The 26,859-nt window shown below is 43.8% G+C and overlaps 2 protein-coding genes across 7 annotated transcripts in view; both read left to right on the forward strand.

Annotated features, from left to right (window-relative positions):
• Window positions 1-5,117: 5,117 nt before the first annotated feature.
• On the forward strand, window positions 5,118-18,964 carry LOC137804129 (tyrosine-protein phosphatase non-receptor type 5-like). Of its 2 annotated transcripts, none has more exons than XM_068603167.1 (14): window positions 5,118-5,487; window positions 9,030-9,136; window positions 10,458-10,734; window positions 11,239-11,361; window positions 11,478-11,573; window positions 11,770-12,020; window positions 12,192-12,384; window positions 12,817-12,901; window positions 13,183-13,262; window positions 13,373-13,510; window positions 13,622-13,732; window positions 14,909-15,069; window positions 15,320-15,433; window positions 16,445-18,964. In XM_068603167.1, exons 3-14 carry the CDS (start codon window positions 10,465-10,467, stop codon window positions 16,536-16,538), a joined length of 1,716 nt encoding a protein of 571 aa, XP_068459268.1. In that variant the 5' UTR covers window positions 5,118-5,487; window positions 9,030-9,136; window positions 10,458-10,464; the 3' UTR covers window positions 16,539-18,964. The 2 variants fall into 2 exon arrangements, with proteins under 2 accessions (XP_068459268.1, XP_068459269.1); XM_068603168.1 differs by lacking the exon at window positions 5,118-5,487 and adding an exon at window positions 5,535-5,669.
• Window positions 18,965-20,619: 1,655 nt separating this feature from the next.
• dusp8a (dual specificity phosphatase 8a) overlaps window positions 20,620-26,859 on the forward strand; it is a 40,444-nt gene continuing 34,204 nt past the window's right edge. For 2 of the 5 annotated variants that reach the window (XM_068603405.1, XM_068603408.1), the window contains exon 1: window positions 21,098-21,222. The gene's annotated coding sequence lies outside the window, so the exon portion shown is untranslated. Of the gene's footprint in view, window positions 20,937-21,097; window positions 21,223-24,451; window positions 24,530-26,859 lie in introns of those variants that run through there. The other 3 variants (XM_068603406.1, XM_068603410.1, XM_068603407.1) reach the window with 3 other exon arrangements.

Below are 26,859 nucleotides of genomic sequence, written 5' to 3' on the forward strand. Positions count from 1 at the left end.
CATTATACCTGAACAAATATTCACAGAACTATTAGAGAAGGATAAGCCTAGTGTAACTCTGCTCACAATCTCTTCATCCGCATAACTGTCTCTCATTTGTTTGTTTATGTGGAGCAAATGGTCCTAATTGCAGCCATGAACATGTGTGTTTACATCTTTGCTGTCAGAGCTTGTTGTTTAGATTGGAACGCTGGAGTAAACAGAGACCGCTAATCTAGCATTTGAAACGGGCCCATCTGAAGTCTCGTCCCTCGATGTGTTCAGTGTTGAAAGAGGTTACTTAACAACAGTGACAGATCCCTGCAGCGAGGGCGGAGATGCACTGGAAAGACATTATCTCTGCTCGCTCCATTAAAAACTACATTAAAGACATTGAAATGTCTTAGTATTTTCAGTTTCCAAGATTAGCCTCAGATAGACTCACCCTCTTTTTTTTCGTTGTCACATGCATTGCTAGAATACATGAAATAAAACCTGCACAATCCCACACACACTGCACTGGTAAGGCACAAAGACACTCACTCATTCACAACTAAACACATAAACGTTTGTGTTATTTCCAATACAGCGTCAATTTAGCAAACGTAAAGGGATTCTATAATGAATCCAATCGTGTCATCACGAACATGCAACTGCCCTTTGTTCTAGCTTTTTGTGTCCCGTGTAACACACTATATCATGTTCTCCCTTTTCTAACTGTGATGTTTGTTTTTTTTCTAACTGCATATGGCACTGGGTTAAGATATGTCACTTTTTTCCTCCACAGTCAAGTTTTGACACCTCTGCTTCTCATGTGACAGGGACGTGTCAAAGTATTTTAAATAACGACACAGGAACTGGGAGGTGTTTATGACTTTCTCTCATTTTAGATATGAACATGCGAAAACATTTTCACATGTGCCAAAGTTACTTGATATCCAACCCATTATCATTCCAAACTCGTCACACACATAGTCAGGAGCCCTCGGCATCACTTTTCAACACTGGGTGACACTTGGCTGGATAGGTTTAGCCAACACAACTTCTTCTAACAAACAAAACATACAGCAATATGAAATGATAAGTTACTGAAAAGCATATGTCTAGGTATATTACTATGTTATGTCCTCTTTAGGGTCATCCTAGTTGGCCAGCAGCTACTACGGGGCTCATTGATCATTCAGTAGATACTTGCCAGCTGTTCACTCCACAAATTTACCAAAGCAGCACAGGCCAAGATTTCCTCCGTATATGCTGGATTCTACATTCCCCACATTGCAATTAGAGTCTGTTTGTTAGATCATCCAGGCCTCCTAGAAAGACACATTGGTGTTAAACTACAGTATATTTTTAATGAGATTTTCCATTTTTTTTCCCCACAACAGAAGATATGATGCAATCAATGCAAACATAACCTCCAAAGTGTCAATAATGGACGGAAGAGAAGAAAGAAAAAAATAATGCATGCCGTGTTTCAAACTCAGATACACATCAGGGAGTATAGTCATAGATGTTTTGTCTCCACACAGCTGTTCCCCAGGTTGTAGTACTTCCCATTGTTAGATCAGTAAATTGATCTTGACGTGCAAAACCAGTAGAGTTCTGCTTTAATTTCCTAGTTTTTTTTTAGGCAGGTAATTGTGTACCTTGCTATATGAAGTTACCATAAATATATCAGTAACAAAGAGTATTCTTTTTATCTTTTATTTGTATGCCTTGTAATGATTTGTGTTTGGTTTTAACCTGACTGACTGAATATACCTCACTAGATTTCATTTGGCATTGCGGTGAATATGCTTTTTGAACAAATAGCACTGTGTCGTGGTGTTTCTAGACAAGACTGCAGTCATCAGTCAGATGAACACTTCACAGTTTCCTGATTCATTCCAATGTAAATGTTAGGCAAGATTAGCCGGCCTGTCCGCGTTTTGCATTTTATAACTCCAGATAGGCTGGCTGTCACCTGCACGTGATAAGACACATTCAAATCTGAGATTGACAAAGGTTCAGTGACAGCTTTGAGCTCAATTAGACTGGTAGAAACTCTCCAGAATAGGTATCACTTGGCGAGACTCTCCAGAAGCAGCTATGAGACAGACGCAGCTGGCTACGATTCATTCATAAAGATACCAGCAGTAAGCCATTAGGACCACTAGATGCCTCCATTTGTCACTAGTGGACTGCTGCTCCTCCATCGTCTCAAACAAGTAAACTGAGATTCCAAAAATTGTAATCATTATATTTTTTGTTTTGACAATTTATAGTGTTGCTGATTTCCAGGAAGTAGCAAAACGTCTGTTGCTTCTGAAACTTACAAGTTCAAAAACCACGTTACAGTAAAATCGCGAGTGTCAGTTTGTAGAGTATCGAGAGAAAATGAGAAAGTGATGTAACAGTTTTCTGTTTCATTGAGCAGAGAAGCAGACGGCTCAAGGCCGCCGGATATCATGCCCTGTTTCCTGTCTCATTAATTAACCCTCCTCGTTCCTCCTCCCTTACTTTAGTGTTTCCAGTCAAAATTGACCGGTCTCTTTGAACTGCTCTTACTTTACCACAAGAAAACATGAGTCATCACCAAATTTTATTCAGCACCTTTTTAAGCTGTAAATAATGTCTCATAATAGTGTTTTTTTTTAATAACTGCTGTGAATATACAAAGAATAGACATTGAAAATGTATCGCTAAATTCGGTCCAGCAAATCGGATCATCAGTCGCCTTCTCATTGTGTTTAGAGTAAAATGAGAGCAGGCACAAATTCAGGTTCATTTAGGGAGAAAGTGAGAAGATATGAAGCATTGTTTAGTCTGTAAGGTGTGGTTCACATGGCTGGGGGGGGTGAGCACACACGTATGGGATGGATTAATTTTTTTGTTTGTAGTTTGAAATGTGTAGGGAGAGGAGGGGAGGGGGGGAGAGGCGGGGTGGGAGGGGGGATATTAAAAGAAATGCCTTTCTCGCTCTCATAAAGACGTCCAAACATTTTAGCTTTCAGACATGTTTGTGCTCACCGGGCAGGACTAATTCAATCCAAATCATTTCAATTCAATTTATTTTAGATTTTCAGCAATTTACATCATGGTGTTTACAAAATTGACTAAACCCCAACAAATTAAAGTGGTGATCAGCAATTGAAAATGTTCAAGTGAGAGAAGGATATCATAAGGCCTCAGAAGTAAAACACAATCTTTATTGTGTTTGCGTGTGTGTGTGTGTGTGTGTGTGTGTGTGTGTGTGTGTGTGTGTGTGTGTGTGTGTGTGTGTGTGTGTGTGAGGTCATTTTAAAGGGGGATGAGGAGGAGAAGATAAGAAAAGACAGGGGAGTTCATTTAGTTGATTGGAGCGGGGGAAGGCGCGGCTGTGTGGGAGAGACATGTATATGGACGGAGAGGAAAGGACTATGTGTGGGTCCTAAATAGTGAAGGATGAAGGAGACACAATGTGTTCAATACAAGGAGATGGTTTAATAGTAATGGCCTAAATAATAATAATATTTATCAAGCGGCGAGCCTGGCTCTGCCTACAGGTATCTGCCTACAGCACCTCCAAAGCTCACAAACTAACACTTTCTTCTTTGTAAAACTGTCAAAACAAAACACAAGGTTTTTGTCAAGCTATTTCTTTGCTGGACTCACATGACTCTGTGGATTGTGTTACCTTAGAACAGCGCCAGGTGTCGCCCCCTGATGGATACTGGAAATAATGCAAGTTTAAGGCACTTACAGGCATCGGCTTTACTTTTCAGACCCGGAGCTTCCAGCCTGGTTGAAGAAGGCCCTGAAACAAGCTGTACAATCCTGCTGTACCCTTTGTTGTGTAATGAAGTAGGGCCTAATGTGAATACAATGGATTGTCTTTTTTTCAGAACATCGCTGACATAACATTTGGCAACGCTTCATGGTAATGTCAATAAAACAAAGTTAAATTTGGAGAAAAAAAAATGACGTAGTGTGTTTCCCAGTGTTTGTGTTAGAGCACTGTATGCTGCTCAGTTCAGGGAGCTGACAGGGAAAGGCTAACATATGGCAAGACAGGAAGGAGGGAGAGAGGGGAGAGAGAGAGAGAGAGAGAGAGAGAGAGAGAGAGAGAGAGAGAGAGAGAGAGAGAGAGAGAGAAATGGCAGGAGGTTGTACGGAAACAGAGAGCAATAGAGGAGGAGGGCTTTGGGGGGAAAGGAAGCGAGGGATAAGTAATAGCAGCGAGAATATGGGGGACGACGATGGAGACCAGAAAAAGAATGAGGATGACGATGAGTGGGAGGAGGGATCAGGAGGGAGAAACAGGGTGAGAGGGTTGCAGAGCCTATAACTCGGAAGCAGAGGAGGTGACAGTGTGTGTGCGTGTGTGTGTGTGTGTGTGTGGGGGGGGGGGTGTTCACTGCTCAGTGATGTGTTATGATCCGACTCCAACACCCCTACACACACTCACACACACACACACTAATGTGTTTTTGTCATTGAGGAGGCAACAGACAGAAAGACTTACTTTAAAAGACAAGGATGGAGACATTCTATGTCTTTATTATTGTCGACTAAAACGTGTAAAGACCTACGCGTTTGTCTGTCTCTTTCCAACTTCTCGTCTGGCTATCAACCCAAAGCGCATTTGTTCCAGCTGAAAATAAAAATATGTTGTTGTGTTTTTGAATAAGGCTAAAAAATCATTTCCAATAGCTGGACACTCGTTCACAGCTGCGGATGAATGAGTGTTTACAACAGAAGAACAGTGTGTGTCGTATTGAATAAACTACTAGTAATACGGAAACATGTGACCTGCAATACGTACCTTATTGGTGACTCACGGAAACTTGATTGTACATTTGTTGTTGGAATTGGTGTTTTTACAGGATTTGTTGACATAAATTAAAATGTTGAATATCGCCACCAGCTCCATCCTTTATCCCCAAAACGTAATTGTTTAACATGTGGGAGTGATGCTTTGGAGGCGAGACCCAGTAATGTGACTGTGTGAACAGATTTATGTGCCTACAATGTGATTAATACACACATACTCTCTCTCTTTCGCTCGCTCTCTCTCTCTCTCTCTCTCTCTCTCTCTCTCTCTCTCTCTCTCTCTCTCTCTCTAGCTCCCTCGCTCGCTCTCCCTCATTCTGGCTCTGTTGCCAAGGCTACCGTACAGCCTCTTGCTGCATATACCTAGACGAAGCTGCCGCCTGTGGATCTCTCTCTCTCTATCTCTCTCTCTCTCTCTCTCTCTCTCTCTCTCTCTCTCTCTCCTCCAGGATACAAACAAAAGAACACCCTTCAGACTTTGTATTCCTCTATTTCTCACACAAACACACATTCTCAGATTCTGCCGTCCCTACCCTCACACACGTCCTCTGCCTCTCGCTGTCAGTCTGCCTCCTTCTTACATGAAAGCCCGCTCCCTCTCCTCCCAGACAGAGAGGAGCAGTAAAGGGATTGCCGTGGTTCTTGGTGTTTGGCTCCTGGTCTTTGGCTCGACGGGAGCAGAGCAGCAGATGGCGATGTGAAGACGGGCTCAGCCAGGTAAGAGGACTTATCCTAACCAGACTTAAGGCTCTGGGTGAGTGACTGTTCCAGCTCTCCTCTCCTCCCTCGCTCTCTCCCTCTTTCCCCCTCCGTGGCTGTGCGACATGAGGTGAATACCAATTCCTCAGCAAAGCCCCCACTGTTCATCTGGCTGCTGCGCTTTCCCCGGCTGTGAAAAGGTAGGGACGTGTGATGGAGCCTCTGTATGTGCGTGTTCATTTTCAGATGATCAGAACTGATTATTTGCCAACAGGTTGGTTCTTTGGTGCCGCTCTCACTGAGAGTCTCCTCTCCCAGCGATTATCATTCGAAGCTTGATTTCCACTGTGTTGTATCATGTCTCTGTGACAATGTGGGAGTTACCAGAGCGAGATGCAACAGTCCACCTCCCCGGGTGATTCATTACTAATCCACCCAGCTCTGCACTGTGTGGTCGCTCTCGCTCTCCGTAGCCATGTACGTGATATGAATGGTGTTTTGTCTTAGCATGAATGACTGCCAGAGAATGCCGTTCCTGCACTGGTGTTTTGATGCAGTGCAATCATGTAACGCGATCCTTTGTCACCGGCAATCCAAATTTATCTTCGGCAGTCTGTGAATCAATTCCCCGTGCAGCACATTTCAATTATTCATGCAGTATAGCTTCGACTGAATTGTAAGTTTATACGTGTGTTAATGACATTTCTCTTTGAAATGCCCCTGGAGCGGCGGCGAGAGATTGTAGGAGTGTATGTAAACAATGGAGCCGATTGATTATCTGTCCCTGTGGTGTACATTCGGAAGCTGCAGGCTTGCCCGGGTGTTTAATGCTAAGGTCATCGTCAGCTCATGTGTGTATTGATACCGGGATGTTATCTGTGTGAGTGTGTATGACAGAAAAAAGGTTGACGAGGCAGGTCTCGGCCCTCGTGACTTTATCTCAAGTTACCATCCCGTCATCACTTTCAGTAAGCGCTTCCTCTTACCTCGTCCCCCTGCCACGTTCAGCACTTCCACAACATGATCGATACTTCAACCTCGACGCGCTTTTGATTCCCCCGGGAAACAGAACAACGCCGCTCCACCCGGGAGTTTTACTGTCATGGTGGGGACAAAGCAAAACAAGTCCTGCACATTTCTGAAAATAGAGCAGATTTGAACACATCGTATTTCCAGACGGACACGCTGGGAGCCTCAGGGATGTCCACTCAAACACGAGCCAGCTGTCGCCGAAAGAAACAAATTATTAAACCAGATTAATTCGTCTTGTTCCTGATTGCAGGGACAGAGCATTTAACAGCTGTCGGCAGACAGCGCTTCCTGGTCCTGCGGTTCTGCTGTACGGCCCCGTTCGGACTCAGCGGGGTGCTTTGAATGGACGCAGATCAATGGAAACACTCCACACATACTCTATTTGAAGACTGAGGGGGTGGTGTTTGTAAGGACCCAAAGACAGTAGACCTTCTGTGAAGAATGAGGCTGAATCAGCTGTCAGGATTCATGTCATATTTGCCATGGATCCACTTTTCACAATACATTTTTCATAGAATACTTTGGCTAATTGGAGTTTGTGTATCATTGGACTGTCAAATGTGTTTGAATAAACTGCCTCCCTCTTTGACGAATATTCAGCTTGTTTCTGCAGCTTGGTGTGGTCTGTCACGCTCTGGTTTTGTGTCATTTTGAACACCAACTTTATTGTGAGCTACCCAACAATCGACAGGGACATTGCATCTGAGATTAAAACTGGCAGTTTGTGATCATTTATTGGTATTTATAACAATCATTGTCATTACTTCAACCCACACGAGTGTATCTTCAATTTCTAATTCTAAGGTCTCCAAAAATACCAAATGATAGTCAAATGAGCTTCAATTCTGGAGAAATGTGTACAAAACGATGACCAAGACATCTGGAATAGTCCCATCTGATGGATGGGGAAAATAAATTTGACTTTTTTTTGTTGTTGTTGCAGTGTTAACATCGTGTAGCTTCAAGGAAAAGCTGAAACATTCTGATGCAGAATACAGGAAACTGACACTCACAGTGTGACACTAAAAACTGAAAGAGAAAACAAAAGAGAAAAAGAGTTTGTTGAAGGCTTGAATGCAGGAACGTGTTTACCATGAGGACACTGAGGTCATGTCCTCAGCATTATGTCATGAGCTTGGGAGATTTCATATTTCATATACTGATTTCAGTATTTTCAACACATATGTTCTGCAACCTCTGTCGATAAGAATGTAGTTATTATTTACCCACCTGGACTTCCTGGCAGTGAGAAGACCTTTGCCACAACGTGTTGGGATATAGAATACAACGGTTGACCGCAGGGGGGGGGAAGAAATGTCAGACTTTATTTCTGGTGTCTTGTCAAAAGAAATCATGACCTTAGTATTTGTGAAATCCCAGCTCCAGCGACGGTTAAGTGTACCAAACAATTCACCGAGCAATCGCCCAGCAGCCGAAGCGAGCAGCAGAAAAAACAAAGAGATTTACCTCAAAGAATCAAAGCAAAGAGATTTATTTTTTTTAGACAAACGTGAATATTGCCACTGCTCTCCCAGTGCAGATGCATGTTTGTACTTTTCATTTTTCATGCAGTGTGTCCGCCGACGAGTGTGTGTGTGTAATGTGTGCGTGCGTGCGCTACAGTATATGTTGGTTGCCACAGTTACCAAAACGCCAACCTCACTGCGTCATTGCCTCAGACAACCTTCACACACAAAAAAAGAGCTGCTTTTCCTCCCATTCATCCCTCCATCAACTCATCTACTCGTCCAGCCATTGTTTGAGAACGGAAGCAAGCTAAACTTTCCCAGCTCCTCTTATACAACACACTCTGTGTGTGTGTGTGTGTGTGTGTGTGTGTGTGTGTGTGTGTGTGTGTACATTGTATGTATGCACGTTGCTATGACTACAGGCTAACTGGCGTCATCACTTCAAAACCACCTTTGCAGCAAGCAAAGAAAAATAGAAAAGGACTCAAAGCAGCTTCCCTCTGGTCAACATCTGCACTGACTCTCTCTAACACACACACACACACACACACACACACACACACACACACACTGAGACTTATCTCCTGCCACTGGTGTGGTCTCATATTCCGCTGAGCTCACCTCATTCGTTCAACAGGGTCCAGCGGCACAGAAGGAGAGGAGGGGAGCTGAGAGGCAGCAGAGGAGGCTTGACTTCATGCATACTGATTCCACCGGAGCAATCTAAATGTATTTCTGAGGGTGTCTGCTTAGTCTGGCTCCAATCATCCCCGCCTCGTAGGGAAAGAGAGAGAGAGGCAGAGGAAGAAAGAGAGGGGGAGAAATATTGACAGTTCACTGTGTCACCTTACATCACCGTCCTCCGCTCGTGGACCCACAGCTGGGAGCTGACGGTGCTCCTCAGAGCCGTCTTTTGATGAAAGGAGGTTCCCAACCTCGTCTTGACCAGTTGAGTCACGCGCCGTCTCGCCCAGATGTGTTCAGGAGACCCGTGAAAACACCTTTCTTTTCTTTATTGTCAAGTTTTGAAGATGAGATGTGTCGTCTTCTGCCCTTCAGATTTGACTCCGCCACACAATGGCTGACAACGGCTGGTTGCCACGGGATACAGGATTTATCTTGATCATGTGATCTGACTCCCACCAGCTCCCTGCCATCTATCATAGGTGAGTCATGTGACAGGCTGTTCAGTTTTTTTTTTGATACCCCAGGAAGCCAACTGGAAAGTCATTTTTGTCTGCATTGTTGGTTGTTAGTCATTGATAAAAGAAAAAAAGAAAAAAAACTTCCAAACTCACCGCTGACAGATTTAGCCATCAGCAACACATTCAGATAAAAGGGATTTGTGCGCTAACACCGCCCCTCTCACAGGCCCCCACATTCACACATCACACACACACCACGCGGCGGTAATCAGCCAAATGTACGAAACACCTTCATTAATGGTTAAAGGACAAAAGTGCAGCGCGGAAAAGGGCCATGAACGCACCGCTGACTGATACAGAGAGGCTGTGCGTGTGTGTGTGCGTGCGCGCGCGTGTGCGTGTGTGCATGCGTGTGTGTGTGTGTGTGTGTGTGTGTGTGTGTTGTCAGTAGATAATAATGCTCAGGACGAATGAGAGGGATGAGAGCCACTCTGTTGCCAAGGCGACGGACAGGGCTGTAAACACGCTACCCCTGACTCATCTCTCCACAATAGGGCCTCTCTCTCTCTCTCTCTCTCTCTCTCTCTCTCTCTCTCTCTCTCTCTCTCTCTCTCAAACACACACACACACACACACACACACACAGTCACCCAATAGAGTCCAATGTGAGGGAGACAAGAGGATCCGGAGATGAGAGCCACTCCAAGCCGCTTAGCTATACATCTGAATAGGCCAGTGGAATAAACGCAACTCTCTCTCTGTCATACACACGCTCATTTAAAAACACAGCCTGACAAACACAGGCAACACGTAATTGAACTGGAAATCCACTCGTAGTTTGGTTGAATTTTTTTTATGTATTAGTAAAGCAGCTCAGACAAAACAAGTATTAACGTGTGATTGCTTATGCAAGACAATTGAAAGTGGCATGTGTCTTTACCCGCGCTGGACTTTTTTGTTGTGGGGTTGAAGGTGCTCGTTTAAAAATTCAGAGCAGATAGATGATTGATGGATTGCCCCGACACAGCTCTCAACATGGCTGTGCTGGCGGCTAACGGTGCCAACAGCACAAATGGTGCAAACAAAGGCAACAGTGCAGACAGAGCTCACAAAGGGAAGGGAACCGGAGGGCTGAAGCTACTTCGCAATAACTGAATATTTAATTTAGCACCTTTAAAGCAACAACTAAAGCACACAATGTATTCTATTCTCTTTTTTTTTTTTTTTACTATATTTGAGATCACACGCTCGTAATCTTGCAGTATTTTATTTAAATTAGTTTGTTGATATATACGGCAGCGCATTATACAATAATGTAACATAGAAATATGTCTTCATTTAGGGGTATCATGACCCGCCGGCTGAGCAGCTCCACCCGTTCCCACACTGAGGACTCCATCTTCCTGAGGCCCGACGAGGACCCCGTCTGGCTAGATGAGCCCACAAAGACTGATAAAATAGGCGACGGAGCCTTTAAAAAAGACAGGCTCCCAAAGTGCAAAGATGGACCTGCAGGGGGCCAAAGCCCGCAGGGAGAGGAAGTGTTCATGCACAAGGTGTACGCGCTCGTGATTCAGATCCACTGCTGGGCTGCACTGTTTGCCGTCTCCCAAGTCACGGTACGTTAAAGGGCGTCAGTTTCATTTATTAAAAGTTATTTACTTATAGCTGGTATTTACTTGTTTGATTGCTACTCAAATGTCCGCTTTAAATTAGATTAAGATGACCTTCCAGCTCGGCATAGACCAGTCAAATCCACAGTTGTTTAACTGCGACATTAGCGATGCAAATGGTGGCTGAGCACAAGGTGTTCTGTATTGACCCTTATTTTTTTCCCAGAGATTTTCTTATCATAGCCCAAATTAAAATGTTTGGGCTGGAATTGTACAGTTCATTACCATATGTAAAAAATAAATGAACAAAATAAGGCCTTCGTAAACGCAGCCATGATTATGACACTAGTTATGGATGTGGTCGTCTTACATCATCTTTATGCACGCGTGATGGCCCATCTTCTTTTCTTCTGGGTTCCTTTTCACCCGAGAGAAGCCACAGCCTGATTACCAGAGCATGAATGACGGGTGAGTTCACAGTGACAGTCTGCCTTCCCTCTCTCCTCCCAGGGGTACTGGGTGTTTTTTGTGGTGGAAGGAAATGGACCTCTGTCTTCCATCTACAAAGCCCTGCAGGTCATTGACTTCTACCTTGGCTTCATCTTACCCTGCCACCCAATATTTGGAATGGACGTAAGTGTCCGTCCTGCAACTCGCCAATACAGACGTTTGTTTTGGATGGAGAGTGCAAGAAAGAAACTCTGAAGACATGCTGACTCCCCCTGTCTTTTTCTCTCTGCACTGCTCAGTCCATGCTGTTGATGAGGGAAGTTGTGAACACCAAAGAGCACAACTGGATTGTCCATGGAACTGCAGGCATTGGTGTGGCCATCTGTGTCATCATGGTAAAACATTCAATTCCTGCCTGCCCAGTTATTTCTGTGTGAATGTGAGAAATATAATGCATGTTCAATCATTTGAACTCACCAGAAAGAAGCATGACAATTTTGGAGGAGGAAACTATTGACTTGATTATTCAGATTGGCCGGTTTGTTGCTTGCTTGATGTGATTCGGGCTTTCTTCCTTTAACCCGTCTTCAGGTTGTCCACATGGCGTGTAAGTGGCGTTACGGCTCGTGGTCGTCAGAAACTGTGTCGCGGGACATTGGTGATCGCCGTCAGTCGGTGAGCCGCCAGCCCTCCTTCACCCTGTCAGAGTGGACAGACGCTCAGGAGGATCTGATGGACATGGACCCGATGCCCCAGACGCCGGTCTTTGACATAGGCCTCGACGCCAGGACGGAGGGAGATGCTGCCACCCTCACCGTCACATCAGTGGGGCTTCAGGAGAGGTCAGGGTGGGCGGCGCAGGGCTGGGAGTATTTTTGGATATAAGTTTTATTGTGACTAGTTCTATATCTTTGTTGTGTACGTGGATTTAAAATCCATATTGCACGGAACAGACGGCTAAACTTGTACAGCAGTGATAAACACATTCGTATGATTCAATGTGTATCACACAGGAGGGGCTCCAATGTTTCCCTGACCCTGGACATGTGTACACCAGGGTGCACTGAGCCCTACGGCTACGGAGGCCAGCTCTCTCCCAGAGACCAGTCGGCCAAGGAGTACCTCCGACAGGGATCCAACAGCCTGACCCCTGCCATGCTGCACACACGGGCCATAGATGACCAAAGCCTGCAGGCTGAGTTTTATGTGAGCGCAGCAACAGCAGCTCACCCACCTACACGCTTTAGATTAACAGGGATGAACAGAGACTCACCAGAAAAGACATACACTGACACACACGCATAGACACAGCAACGCATGCACACACACACACACGCACACACGTAAGCTTTTACACTGTGTGTTAGTGGGCGAAGGCAGGATAGAAACAGCCATATTTGCATACGAAAACCCACAGAGGATCTGAGTGTCTGCTCGGCAGGAAGATGCACGTTCAAGACCGCACACGAGTCGTTTGTAAATTATCACATACAATTAGACAGCAGCAGTTTAGGCTGAAGGGTAGTTGATGACTTGTTGGATATAATTCTCCTGCAGTAGAAGGCATGGTTAGGACTTCCCCTCCATGTCTGCAAGGACTGACTGCTATTGCACCCATTGTTCTGTGTCCATCGGCAGGAAACTCCCATGAACTTTGTGGACCCTAAGGAGTACAACTACCCAGGGCTGGTGAGAAAGAACCGCTACAAAACCATCTTACCCAGTGAGTACAGCTGCAACACGAGTGGAACAGTCACTAAAAGAGATCATGCGGTTGTAAATATTGTGAAAACTGCTTTTTTGTGCTGCTTCTCTTGAATAATTTCACATGCTCATCAACTATTTAGCTCAGATGTGTTTGTAAAAGGTCTCTCTCTGTGCACCAGAATATTGATATTCACACTGAAACACAGCACCACTGCATCTTCTTCTGCTGTCATCTTTTTGAATTACAAGCCATGTATTCCTCTATCTTCATGGTAACCTCACACTGTCATCCTCCAGACACACACAGCAGAGTGATCTTGAAGTCACAGGATGAAGACGATTTTCTCAATACTTACATCAATGCTAATTATCTCAAAGTAAGTGAAAATATGTGTGTTTGTAAGCTTTGTGATGTTGCCACTTTGATCATGCTCCATGGATAAAACCTTGTATTGTGTGTGGATGTGTGTGTGTGCGCGCTCTGCAGGGTTATGGAGATGAGGAGTGCGCCTACATTGCCACACAGGGTCCCACCGTGAACACAGTGGGGGACTTCTGGAGGATGGTGTGGCAGGAGAGAAGCCCAATCATAGTGATGATCACCAACCTGGAGGAGAAAAACGAGGTCGGGCAGGGCAATGATGATGACGATGGATGCATTCATTGATAAAGGGACAGAAAAGTTGACAGTCGAAGGAGTAAAAATATCCACTTGAGTGTTCATTGTGTCTTGCAGAAATGTGCAGAGTACTGGCCTGAGGACACTGTGACCCATGAGGGCATCGAGATCACTGTTGTGACAGTAACGCAGGAGGATGACTACAGTCTGAGGGTGTTTACTTTAAAGGTAACACACAGACAGAGTGTTGAAAATAACTCACAAAAAGAACAAATACAGTGCACATTGCTGAAAACAAGTTGAGGGGTGAGTTCCAACCTCTTGTAAATATACTATTTTGGCATTATGCTGGATTGAGAAAGACTTTAAACTGGAAAACGAGACCATAATGTCATGTTTATAATGTTTAGTGGTGTAATAAATCAAGTGAGAAGTAGAACATTTTTTACATTATACAAACTGACTTTTTGTGCAGCCTGTAGTCCATTATAAAGCCTGCAAGTTTAGGACACTTTTGCATTGGCTTCACTTTACAGAGCCGAAGGTTTTCGCCTAGTTAACCATCTTTTGGACAAATTAAAGGAAAAGTTTTGGCCATATGACAATACCAAACAAAAAGTTTAGGGATTCATCCTGAGGGGAGCATGAGTGTGTGTGTATGCATCATGGCAATCCATCCAAAAGTAGTTCAAAACATTTCACTTGAAACTACAATTTAAACCTGGTGACACTAAAACCAAAGTCAGAGAATCACCAAAGTCCTTCTATCGATCATGAATGTCAACCAAATTCCATGGCAATTCATCAAATAATTAGACAGAGAGAGATTTCAGTGCAGACCGAAGTGCTGCATCTACAGGCCATTCTTAGAGCCACACTACCAATCTGACTAAAAATGCAACAGCAATTTATATTGAATTTGGGGTCATGGTGGCATCAAGCCAAACATGATAATTCAGTAAATGCAGCCTGCATGTGATTACTACGCGCCAAGGGGTTATTATATAACTGTGCTGAGTTAAAAGCTTGTTTTTTATGTTGTTTGATGAATGATTATTGTCAGACACTCGGGAAACAGAGGCGGGTGATGGATTTGATTATGTTACAGTACGGGAAATGGAGGACGAGACTATGAAACCTCTTTTTCGAATCCCTTACTCTTTTTTTGTCTTGCCGTCTTGCTCTGCTTTCATTGTTGTCGTAGCAACTAACACCAAGGTAACAATTTGGGTATGCATTTAGAGCAACAGGCAGATTCTCAGTGTGTCTTATGTGCACGTGTGATCACATCAGTACTTTATTTGTGTGCGTGTGTGTGTGTGTGTGTGTGTGTGTGTGTGTGTGTGTGTGTGTGTGTGTGTGTGTGTGTGTGTGCGTGTGTGTGCATGTGTGTGTGGGCGCCAGTGTGGGGGAGAGGAGCGCAGTCTGCAGCAGTACTGGTACACCTCGTGGCCTGATCAGAAGACTCCAGACAAGGCTCCGCCTCTTCTGGAGCTGGTGCAGGAAGTGGAAAGGGCCCGAGAGGAAGCCCCGCCATCCAGTGGCCCTATAATTGTCCACTGCAGGTACAAAAGTAGCTTGTTCGATATATAGAGAACATAGGGAAAATTGCCCAGCTTAATATTAGAGGAACACTTTTTACGATAGAAACAACTTGGCAGAGCCGACCCGACCGTTTGCCTTCTTCCATTTTTCGACTGTCTGATTTCCCCCTCGGAGGATTTGACATTAATCAAATTAATGGTGTGCTAATCAATACACAGATCCATCCATTTTCTCCTGCGTCCCTTTACCCCTCTAACGTTTTGTCCGCAGTGCTGGAATTGGTCGAACTGGCTGCTTCATCGCCACCTCCATCCTGTGCAAGCAGCTGAGGACTGAGGGTGTGGTTGACATCCTGAGGACCACCTGCCAGCTCCGTCTGGACAGGTGGGATATTATTAGCCCTTCTCCATGCTCATGTCCATGTCTTAGTTATGTTTGTTGTGGGAAAAGAGTCAATACGTAGTTTCTGTTGATCTGGTTTAAACAGTAAGTTGGTGTGAGATCAATTTTCAACAAAAACAAGCTCAACAATGTAAAGTTTTTACAGTTGGATTATCAACCAGTGTGTTTACAGCCTTCTTGTGATATACAGTGTAATTTTTACAGCCCAGTAGAGTGGTCATATATCCTAGAAGGATAAGTTAACCAGAGTATTAATGAGACAAATGTCTTTGAACTATTTCTAAATTTGAACTTGTGATTGTAGCGGAAACATGTCAAACTAATAACAAATAAATTATGGCTTTGTTCCATTTAAGTGTCCCAGTAAGATATTCTAGCTTTTTTACAGACACAATGGCTTTGCTCTGAACCGGGCACACCCAAGTAGAACGCAAGCAATACAGTGTTATAAGTTACACCTGTGTTTGACAAGTCACAAAGTCATGGTCCGTTGTGTCGAATGCTGACACAGTTTTCAATAACTGAAGAAATGAAAAGAGAGTCTGCAGCTATGCTACCTGCTTTGTGAGTCTGGCTTCTGCTATTGAGCGTCACGCTAACATGCTCACAATGATGTTAGGCAGGCTTTTGTTTAGCATGTGAGCAACTTAGCTATAAAGCAGAATCAAGGAGTAATTCAAATGCTATTAAAGTTAAAATAATTCATGTCATGGCAATTCATCTAACAGTTGAGACATTTGGCTCAAAACCACAAATGTCAACCATATGGTGATGAAGAGGAAAAGTCCGTCATTACGGTCATGAGGTTGCACTCTATCTTGTAGATGATGAGATATTTCACTGGTTAAGTGAAAACTTTGACCTTGAACAGACCATGAATTTTTGGGCGGGATCTCACGGCAATCCGTCTCAGAATGACATCTCAGTCTATATTAATGTGGTGGACCGAGTGACCAACCACTGTGTGTGTGTCTTTCTGTGCACGTTTCTCAGGGGTGGGATGATCCAGACGGGCGAGCAGTACCAGTTTGTGCATCACGTCCTCAGCCTGTATGAGAAGCAGCTGCCTCAGGCTGCTGAAGAGTAGAGTGAGCGCTCCAGCCACACCCAGACCGAGACACACCACTGTACACTGTACCGCCTCCGGTGGTATGCACCATTGTACCTAGCATCATCCCAATCTCACCCTTTAACACGTTCCAACCATGTAGATCTCTTCACACAAGACAGGCTCATTCAGACAGGACTGAATGGTTGACACAACATATGTGCATAGTGTGTGTCCAGGAGCAGAGTAAACACAGGGAGGTGAGAGTGGAGATAGCACCCCAAAAATCCTTATCAGACACAGCCCTGGAGAGTCGTAACAGCTAATCCCCAAAATAATCAAAGCCTGCACTCCTGACTTCATTTTATTAAAAAAAAAAAATTAAAATAAATTACATTACTGTTAATGAGTCTCAATCGTCAAGGTCTCATTTCGTACTCATCCCGCTCACACACTGTGTGTACAGTTATCAAAAGGTTAAACTGGAGCTGAAGTATAATCAGTTCACCTGCAGCGGTGTCAGTTTGCTGTCAGGAGGAAATTCAACTTCTGTCTCCTAAAGTTAGTGTCAATGATAAGGGCCCGTGAAGTATAAGCGACAGCATAATTCAAATCTACTGAGAAAGGATCAAATGCCAGCCTATTATTAAACACTATATAGATGTAAAACATGAAATTTAAGTTACCTTTCATCTTTTCTCATTCACTCTCATTGACTCTCACTTTTACTGTAAAAAAGAAAAAGAGAAAAAAAAACCCTACATAATAGAAGGCCTGTTTCAACTTTTGATGGATTCAGGAGCCACCTCATCTTCAGGTTGCATGGTGCTAAGTGTTCATTAAAGGCATGTGCAATGTTATGGAACATAGGAATGTATAACAATTAGGTTATGAATTAAATAATTAGGATTTCTGTGCAATCTACAGTATTACAGTTGTACCATGCTGCCTGTGCAGTCTTCATGGCCCATGATGTTTACAGTAAACAACTCCTGCATTAAGGCCACATAGACGTACAGTCAGAGGCGTCACAGAGCCGGCGACACTGAGGGGAAAGAGGCCAGAAATAGAATCAGACCGTCATAAAAATCAATGCAAAGCCCAGAAAAAACTCTGGAGAATCTGGCATATACACACACAGGGAAGTGCAATGCACAGGAAAGCATTCGTGATGAAAATGACGTATGGTCACACACACAGGTAATCTTCTTGTAAATGTCCCATTCCCATCATCATCATCGGCCCCAGAGTTACGTGCTCCGTGATGCCTCTGCTTCCAACAGTAGCTTGAACACATCCGTGAAGTAAGAAGCCCATGATTGTTGTATAGACAGGCCAAACCTAATCTGTATGAAGCACAATAGACCAACTGAGGTTGTCTCTGATGTTCAGCTGTAAAAGTTTTTTTTCCCCCGTATTGTGTTTTGATTGTGTTGAGTTTAATGGATTGCATGTGCCGTATGGGACTCCATAGGTCCACAATCAAAGCGACGTGATTGGTTGTCCTGCTTTTTGTTGTGTAAAAGGGTTTAAGCCTATTATATTGCTTGCTCTCGGCCAATGCTTTTGATACAGTTTGCTTTTGTGACACCAACCAGAGATATTTTTAGAACATTTTGATACAATCCTTTCGAGTAGATGCCTTGTGTATATTTCTGTTTACACCATGATGGAATGTAGCTCATACTGTGGATCAAACCATCGGTTTATATTGCAAGATTTGACAGAACAAAATGTGACAACTACCTAAGTTACCTTACGGTAAAGAAAATAAATAGATTATGTTTAGTCTTCAGTATTATTACTTTATGCCTCTAGGCTTTGCTTTAATATGCTTTGCTTTCTGTGTATGTTTTTATCCTTTTTCTTGGAGAATTTTACCTCAGACTGAGTTTTTACGCAGTCCCCACTCGATTCCATCTGTGACTCTAGGCCTCTCTTGGTTGACAACACGAGAACTAATTGCTATGTGTAAGGCAGCTAAAACAGAGAAGACAGTTTTTTATGTAACAAATATCACATGAAAACCACTTCTAACTTGATTCAATGCATCAAATCAACAGTCATGAACATTATCAGAGGACAGAGTTAAAACTGTGTTGGCTCGGACCAATTACAGACATCAAATAAAACGAGCAAAGTAAACTGCCAAAAATGAACTTTTACACGAAAACACGATTAAATAAAATAATCCTTTATTAGTCTCATAGTGGACTAATAAGAAAAGTTACAATCTTTTGTTAAACTTTTGACATAATCCTCTGATAATGTCCAGTGAAAAGCTATTATTTTTAGTGCTTATTTTCTATGCTTACCTGGTCCTCCTCCGGTGATCAAAATGGGGATGACGAAATAGCCAAACAATCTGACATACAACCAACCAGCAATCAGTATTCCTCTTCCCTGCTACAGTATTGCTTTAAGTTGTGAGTTTTTGCATCCAAATAAAGGTAGATTTTCATGAATCTGTGTCGCTCTCTCTGTGACTCTCAATCACTCAAATGCACACACAACTCATTTTAAACCAGAACGCCAGTGAACTAATTACTGTGGTAATTAATACAAAATATGAAATTTGTAATTGAAATGTTGTTTCTCACAAAGCTGTATTGGCTTTGAGTTGGGCTGGAGATGTGATAACCAGTACTGCGCCGTACCACAGAGTGCAGGTAAATATTTTTACCACTTGGGGTCAGTATATGCAACGTAATTACACACGCTGCCAATAGCTTGTTCATCCTGCATCCATCTGCAAGCTCACTCGCACATGTAGTTGGCAGAGCAACAGAACAAAGGCTTTCAATCAAACAAAAGAGATTAGGCCTTTTTTTCCCAGCAGACATTTTGACATGTCACACTAGGAAAAGCACAGGTGTATTAAATACTATAATGATAACACTTAACAACAATGATGAGAGCTGCATTCCACTGAGGCGTGTTGGCTCTCTAGAATAAATTAGTCAATGGAACTGAGCTTTCATTCATGTTGTCATTATCACCTGTGCTTTCCCTACTAAAACCTGTCAGAAGGTCTGCATTGAAAAGGTCCATGCATGATACTGATTTCAAACACCTACTTATTTCAACTGTTTTAATAGCGAATGTGAGACTGTGAATGAGTAAATGTGAATTTAAGTGACCAAATATAACATCAGAAGGTGTTTTTTTAATGTATTCTTGATGTCTCTTACAGTCCCTATACCAATAACACACCCACACAGGTGTTTTCACTTATGTTCCCTGCTTAGAGCTTTTCTCTGGGCTGCGTGAGCTACAGACTGAGCCCTGTTGGCTCCCTTTCACTCTTCTGAAGTTGTGTTGTTACAAATTACACCTCTATCCTTCTTTTTAGTACGTGATGACATAATGTAAATCCCAGCATAGCCTCACCCAATTACCACCTAATTAGAGGTATAATCAGCCAGGGTAATTGAAAACACCTCTGCAGTTTTACATCATTATAAAACATGTTTAAAGTTGCAATATCTGTTAGAAAGCCAGGGTTAATTGTGTCCACATAAAAACGCAAATTCAGCCATTGGGTGTGTTTGTAGCAATCTGAGTGAAACTAGTGAACAACTCAAAGCAACATTTTCTGTTAGGCATCATTATGGAAGCATATAATAATCAGAACATTATGGTGCTGATCTGTTGAAAAACAATCTTATACATTTCTTAATATATATGTTAAGTAAAACAATCTATTTTGTAGTTTAGTATTATTGTCTGTATTCACTTTATTTTGGACAGGAGAGCAGCGTTGTTTCAAATCTTCTGTATGTTTGCACATATACAAATAAAGCTGACCTTGACTTTATGTTAGTAGTATTTCTTGCGTTTGTTTTCGTCCCTGTGACTGACCTATTGTATGGCAGCAGTGACTGCACCACACACTGTGGACTGCACGAGTTATAGCGCGTCTCCTTTAAAAAGCCGGACTGTCCCTTTAATCCGCGGATCACAACGTTGACGTCACTGAGTCCCTGAGCCTTCTCCCCTGAGCTGCCCGCGCTGATTGGTTCGCGGTGACGTCAACCTCGCAGCCGTTTTCCTTTTTTTCCCTCTCCTCTCCCTACTGAACCATGACCTCATCGCTTTAGTTCAAGAAAGTGCTAAAGTGCACCTTCTATAACTACCCCCCTCCTCCTTCTCCCCAACACACACACACACACATGCGTACACACACACATACACACACACGTTTGAGCTATTACTTAGCCCCGCAAAACATATATCCCTCCACGAGCTGACCACGTCAGTGAACTTCGCTTTCATGTCTCGTTTGTTCCTGGCGGTGTCACCCTCTGTCAGCGGCACGGTCCCCCGCCACGCAGCCAGGTGAACACCGGCCAGCCCCATGAAGACGCCGCGGCTCTCCCCCCTGACACACGGAGGGAGGCCAGTTGAATGACACGCAGGAGCCGCGTGGAGCCCGAGGTGAGTGCGCGCGCGCGCGTGTGTATTCATTTGGAGGAATGAGACGTGTTGTTACCGAGAGTGTCGCTGCCCACAGAGCTAGCTCCCGTTAGCAGGGGTTGCTCGCTATCTGCGCTCGTGCCCCCGGCTGCTGCTGCGGCGAGCCTGTCAGCGTGCACGCCCCCCCGCAAACCCCCCCTTTATGTGCGCTCCCGTGTTATTATGGGAATTAAACCCGTACAGGCTGAAGTTATCGATTCTTCTATTTTGACAAGCATCGGGTTAAATACCGTCCGACCATTTCAAGGTAGGTAAAATGCGTGTTTTATATGTTTTCTGTTTTAATTTCAGCGCTGTTGTTCATAATCCCCGCAGCCTCTCGGATCATTTTTCGCATGCAGACATATCCACGCGTCATAACAACACAGGGCAGGTTTCCCACTTAGACAACGTGCCGTGAACCTTTGCACATAAACGTGTATTTTAATATTGCTGTGTGATAATCATGCAACGTTTGTAAATGCAATGTCTGCCGTTCGCGTTGTGTTCTATTCTTATTTCTAATCCAGGCCGGTTTATTATAGCGCGCTACGACCACTTCCCCTCCATCCATTGTTATTAACGGAATGAAACAGGCCACAATGTCCCATCTATTTCTTTGTGCGCCCCGTCTTATTTATTGGTCACAATATCAGTCAATATATGAGGATCTGCCGTTTTTACAGTGGGGATTTTCCACATTTTTATTTATACGCTATAGGCTGTGCATGTAATGTACTATTTTCATCGGTATCTATATCGTGATTATTGTTACGTTAGATTTCTATTCCTTTAGTCACAGCTTGTTATATGATCCTGCAATTTGCAGCAGTTTACTGGGAGAGTATTGATTAGAGGGCACCAACACCTGGTTATGTTGTTTACAGTATGATGACGCTATTGCTCCATCTGGGCTTTGACCAGGAATTGATTTATCCAAATTACATGATCCTTGTAACAGCACTTCTCATGTTGCACTATTTTCTTTTTCCCATAGAGGCCATTTCCGTGTTACCCACTCCAGGCCTGTCACTCTACTAACCCTATTTGTTACCAACACATTTATTATTCACATCCAGCTGCTCAAATATATTGCTTTCAACCGGGCATTCATAAATAAGGGTTTGCAGTAAAATTCAAGTCGGTTCACTCAAGTAGAGCTGGCAAAATTGCAATTATCTATTGACAAAAAATGTTTGGCAGCTATTTAGATAATAATTGATTATGCTTTTCTTTCTAGAAACCACACATTGCCTTGTTCGAGCTTCTCAGTTGAGGATTTGCTTGGTTTTATTTTTCTTGTGTGATAGTAAACTATAATGGACTTAAGTGTTACAGGCAACATTAACACAGCAACTCTAATTTTAAGAAAATTAGATTTTTCAACAGATCAGAGCAGATTTTATGTGAATTAATTTATTAACTTAATATCATCTTTAATTTTAAAGACATAACTAATTAGTCTTAGAAATCAGCTTATGAAACAAAAGCTGTCAGGATATTGGTTGGAAATACTCTTATCAATAAGTAATAACTAATCCAGCAGTGTTTTGGAGGAATATCAGCATACCTGAACATGATCTGTCCTTCCTGTAACTAAATTGTCCACTTTCAACTGGTGACTCCTATGATATAATAATATGACGGCGTTGGCTTGAATACCTGCGGCGTCCCTTGTTGTGGTCACATGAAAGAGAAAGTATGTAAACAGATGCAAGCTTTCAGTTCCCGAGCGAGTCCGTGTCACAGAGTGAAGGCCGAATGATGCTCTGATGATGTAATTCTTTGTGGTCCAAACAAACATGTCGTGTCTCTCATTGTATAAAACGAAGAGCCAGCTTTATATCCGTCTACTCGAGGCTCTGGCCACAGGTGACGTTATGCAGAGGGAGTTAATGAATAACCTGGATGGTATTACATCAGCGTTGGTCGCCCTCCAGTTGCTCTCTTTGTGTTTGCTTCTCTCACTGATGTCTGATACGGCAATCTATCTACAATATGGCATTATTGAGTCGTGGTCATGCTTAGCTCATTGTTTTGTATGAAGGGCCTATGAATATGCCCGCGTGTCTCCATTTTATGGAGATAAAGTTACTTCCCCAATTTTGTTTTATTGACCAATTACAAAGAGGCTTTTCTTCATTATCAGTCTTTTGTTATCAGCTGTGAAGAGAGCGACCGTGAAGTCTGTGACCGTTGAAACAAAGTAAATAAGTATCCCACCTGTTTTGTCCAGCAGGTTAGACATGAGAAGGGCAATGTTGAACTTGCCTCATACTTTGTTTTGTAGTAAAGGTTGATACATGTGTACATACAGCTTTGCAATCCATGTAGTTGTAGCATTGCGGGTTCCCATGCTTTCAATGATGCCCAACTGGAAGTTCCAGTGCTTTTGCGTCACTGGAGGCAAGTTTGGCTATTCAAATTCCCCGACAACGTAAAAGCAAGAAATCCTTCAAAATGAACCTGTTGATCCGGTTCTTCAGCCGAGCCGAGGTGCAACTGCATTGCTTCACCTTTTTAAGATGCACACAACCATGTCAGCCGAAGTCTATGGACTTAATTTTTTGGGGGGAAACGCAGTTGGATGTTGTTTTTCGACCATGACGAGAGGTAGAACAGGTGAGGCCAAATCAGCAGAGAACAAATCTCTTGATGACTTCAGTGTTTTCACACCGCTCACGTTGTGAGAACCTATTTACATAAGTGTGTGTAGCACTGTCAGTTTTAAGCTCTCTCCCCTCCTTTACCCTGATCCAGCATCAGCACCAGTAAGCATCCCATCATCATCATCATCATCATCATCATCACCCTCCCCGTGCCCCCTGCTCAACGACTGGGCTGTTTCTATGGCAACAACAGAATCTGCTCCGGGCCTGTACACGCCGTCTCTGTCTCTCTGCTTTCTCTCCTCTCGGCTTGTTTTCCTGTCAGCCAGAGCCTCACAGCGAGCTCCTGGCTGCTGCCTATTTTAGTGCGAAGAGCTTGTTTGTTCTTTCTCGTCCTACCTCCTCTGCTGGTGGGGAAAGAAAGAGGGTTTTGCATAAGGGGTTGGGGTTGTGGTTGTTATGCTGAGTAAGCATACTGAGGTTCGTGCTCCCTCTTTGTGACATTTCTATTTCCCTCCCTTTCCATATTCAGATTCCTGTCACCATCTTTCTGTTTCCTCTACCGTCTCCTCTCATCCCCACTCTGTATTCCCCGTCTTGTCCACACCAACAGGGTCCGCGGAGAGCGTGGTCACCGTGGGATCGCTGTCCAGTGGCGTAGGAGATGCAGAGCACCAGTCTCTCCCTCTCACTACCGCCACACATGTAAACCTGCACACTCCGCCCCTCCCCGTCCCCGTTCACTGCACAAGAGCAAGAAAGAGAGTGATAGAGGAGGAAGGAGGGATTCAGAGAGAGAAAAGTGAGGCTGGGCGGGTGGTGGGCGAGCAGTCGTCATTAGACATATGCAGTGTCAGATGTTGTGCTCAGCAGCAGGGAGACGGAAAAGAGGGAGAAAGATTCACCCCCCGCCCCCTGGAAGCTGTGGTGTTAGCGGCTCGGCTAAAGGGCTTCGCGCTGTAAAAGGTATGATATAACAGGTGATGGGGCAGGTCGTAATGTAGCATGCAGAGGCTGTTTGTAGTGGGGAGCTGCAAGGCTTAATGTCTCTGCAGACTAGCTGCTGGGGCGCACGTTGTGGGGAAAGTGAGGGCATGTCAATATGTGCTGTATGTGCTGTGTCGCTGTAGGTCAGACAATTGTGCCTTGCTTAAGGTGCTAATGCAGAAATCCACATCCAGCCATCATAGACGCAGACGGGGCAGATCAGATTAACTGGATTAGATGCATCTGTTTTGCTTTCTTAAAAGAAGATACACATTACGTTTCTGCAGTCTTCGTTGTCCGACTTTACTGTCTTTTCTTATCCAAGATGTGTCTGTTATGCCTTGTTTTTGTCTGCACAGCCATGCCTTTTACTGTACTTTCTATTACAGCAGCAGCTTGGCTGTGTTTACAGTGCAGGCAGTTGCTGCTGTCTATCTCGATGTTCTTCCATGTTCCTGTGCTGCTGCTTTTGCATCAGGCAGGTTGCCAAGCAGTAGCAGCAGCATGTGGACATCTATGTTCGGGCTTGGCCAGCAGCCTATGCGTAATATTGGCTTCGGTGTGGGTGACGGAAAATGATTATCCCGGGGATCGGTGGAGGAATGATGCATGTCCTTATGCTGTTATGAATGGCACCGCAACATGATCTACTCCACATCCATGTCTTTAAGTTTGGTGCAGTCGGCTGCAAGTTAGATTAAGAGTGTGAGCAAATTCTCTTTCCCTTCTCAATGTGTCACTCAGCTTCTCCTTTTATGTGTCTCCCTCTTTTAAGCAGCTTTTTTGTTCTTCATTTTTTTTTTTTCACCATTGTCCCCTCCCTATCCTTGAGCTGGCTGAGTTGCTAGGCTGGAGAGATCCTCACTGAATAACATCCTTTGCTACATCCCCCCCTCTCTCTCTCTCTCTCCGCGGCAGTGGTGTCAGAACAGAGGTGAAAAGTTGCAGAGCAGAGCTGCCTGGACGTCTTCCCAAGACACTACCGATCAGAGGACTCAGTTTCTCTACATTTCTTCTCTCTCAGTCTCTGTTTTCTCGCCCACCTTCTCACCATTGTTCTGGTCTTGTCCTGCTTCACATACACAGTTCTCTTTCGTTTCTATTAGCATAACATGACATTATTTTTTGCTTGCCCAAAACTACAATTTCCCCGCCATCTTTTCCCCTCTTTGATTTATGAAGTGAGCATAAATATTGCTGATATTTTTGTTTTAAATCATGCCAATGGCTTTGTCTTTCTACTGTATCTCCCTTCGCCGTCTGTCGTACTCTCCCTTTTCAACCGAGGTTTAAACCTCTATTTAGACTTTGGGGTAAATGAGAGGAGGCCCATTCATTTTTCATGACACCATGTGCCTCGAGATGAATAAAACAACACGACTGCATTCACATTCTGACCTTCTCACTTGTCGCATGACACCTGGTGAACCAAGGAAATGGTCTTCAATCCAGAGGGTTTCTGTTTTTATGTTCAAATGAAAGGCACTTTGGTTTTTTTGTGTTTTTTTTGCAAGGATCATGTGTAGCCGAGCACATTTATTTCCAACGCACATGCAGCCAAAGATCTCTCTGCCTTGATGAACAATTGCGTGTGTGTGTGTGTGTGTGTGTGTGTGTGTGTGTGTGTGTGTGTGTGTGTGTGTGTGTGTGTGTGTGTGTGTGTGTGTGTGTGTGTGTGTGTGTCACATTAAACGTAGGAGCGCTGTGGTGACCGTGAGCAGAGTGATTAGTGATAGACAGGAGGAGGCAGTTCATCAAGTTTATGGAAGGCTGTCTTTAACACCGCACACGCACGTTCACACGCACGTTCACACGCACACATACACAGGATGTCACACAGGCCGTTTGCCTGTGTCCAGACCTGCTCTCTGAATTCCCCTGGCTTAATTTATCTCACGCCCTCAGTTTCCTGTTTCATGAGCTACCAAGAGACCCTCGATCAACAACAACCAGCCCTCACACACACTTATGCCGACACGCACACACACGTTTTATTGTTATAAATGTCTATCTTAAATCTTTGGCTTTGTGTTCGGATGTGTGTTATTCCCACACATCTCAGGACTGATAAATCTCAGGGGATGATCCAGTTGGCTTTGAAGCCTTTAAATAGCTTTTATATTCATGTTTAGCATTGTAGCTATTTTTGGAGCTCAAAGTCTGTCAGTAAAAGATAATACGACGTATAAAAATACAACGTGCACTTGACTGTGGTTTGGAAATTAATACGCAATAAATTCCGCAGTCGTTGCTTTGTAGCAGCGGGGTTTAAATGATTTTGTTCATGCACTGGCGTGAGTGGGCTGAAG

This window comes from Clinocottus analis, unplaced genomic scaffold, assembly GCF_023055335.1.
Source record: "Clinocottus analis isolate CAN_PGR_092001 unplaced genomic scaffold, fCliAna1.0.p SCAF_6, whole genome shotgun sequence".
In the NCBI taxonomy this organism is placed as follows: domain Eukaryota; kingdom Metazoa; phylum Chordata; class Actinopteri; order Perciformes; family Cottidae; genus Clinocottus; species Clinocottus analis.

Coding starts and splice junctions, on each gene's coding strand:
- LOC137804129 (XM_068603167.1), top strand. CDS start 10,465: ATGACCCGCCGGCTGAGCAGCTCCACCCGTTCCCACACTGAGGACTCC. Junction 10,735..11,238: donor TTGCCGTCTCCCAAGTCACG/GTACGTTAAAGG, acceptor CTCTCCTCCCAG/GGGTACTGGGTGTTTTTTGT. Junction 13,733..14,908: donor TGAGGGTGTTTACTTTAAAG/GTAACACACAGA, acceptor TGTGGGCGCCAG/TGTGGGGGAGAGGAGCGCAG.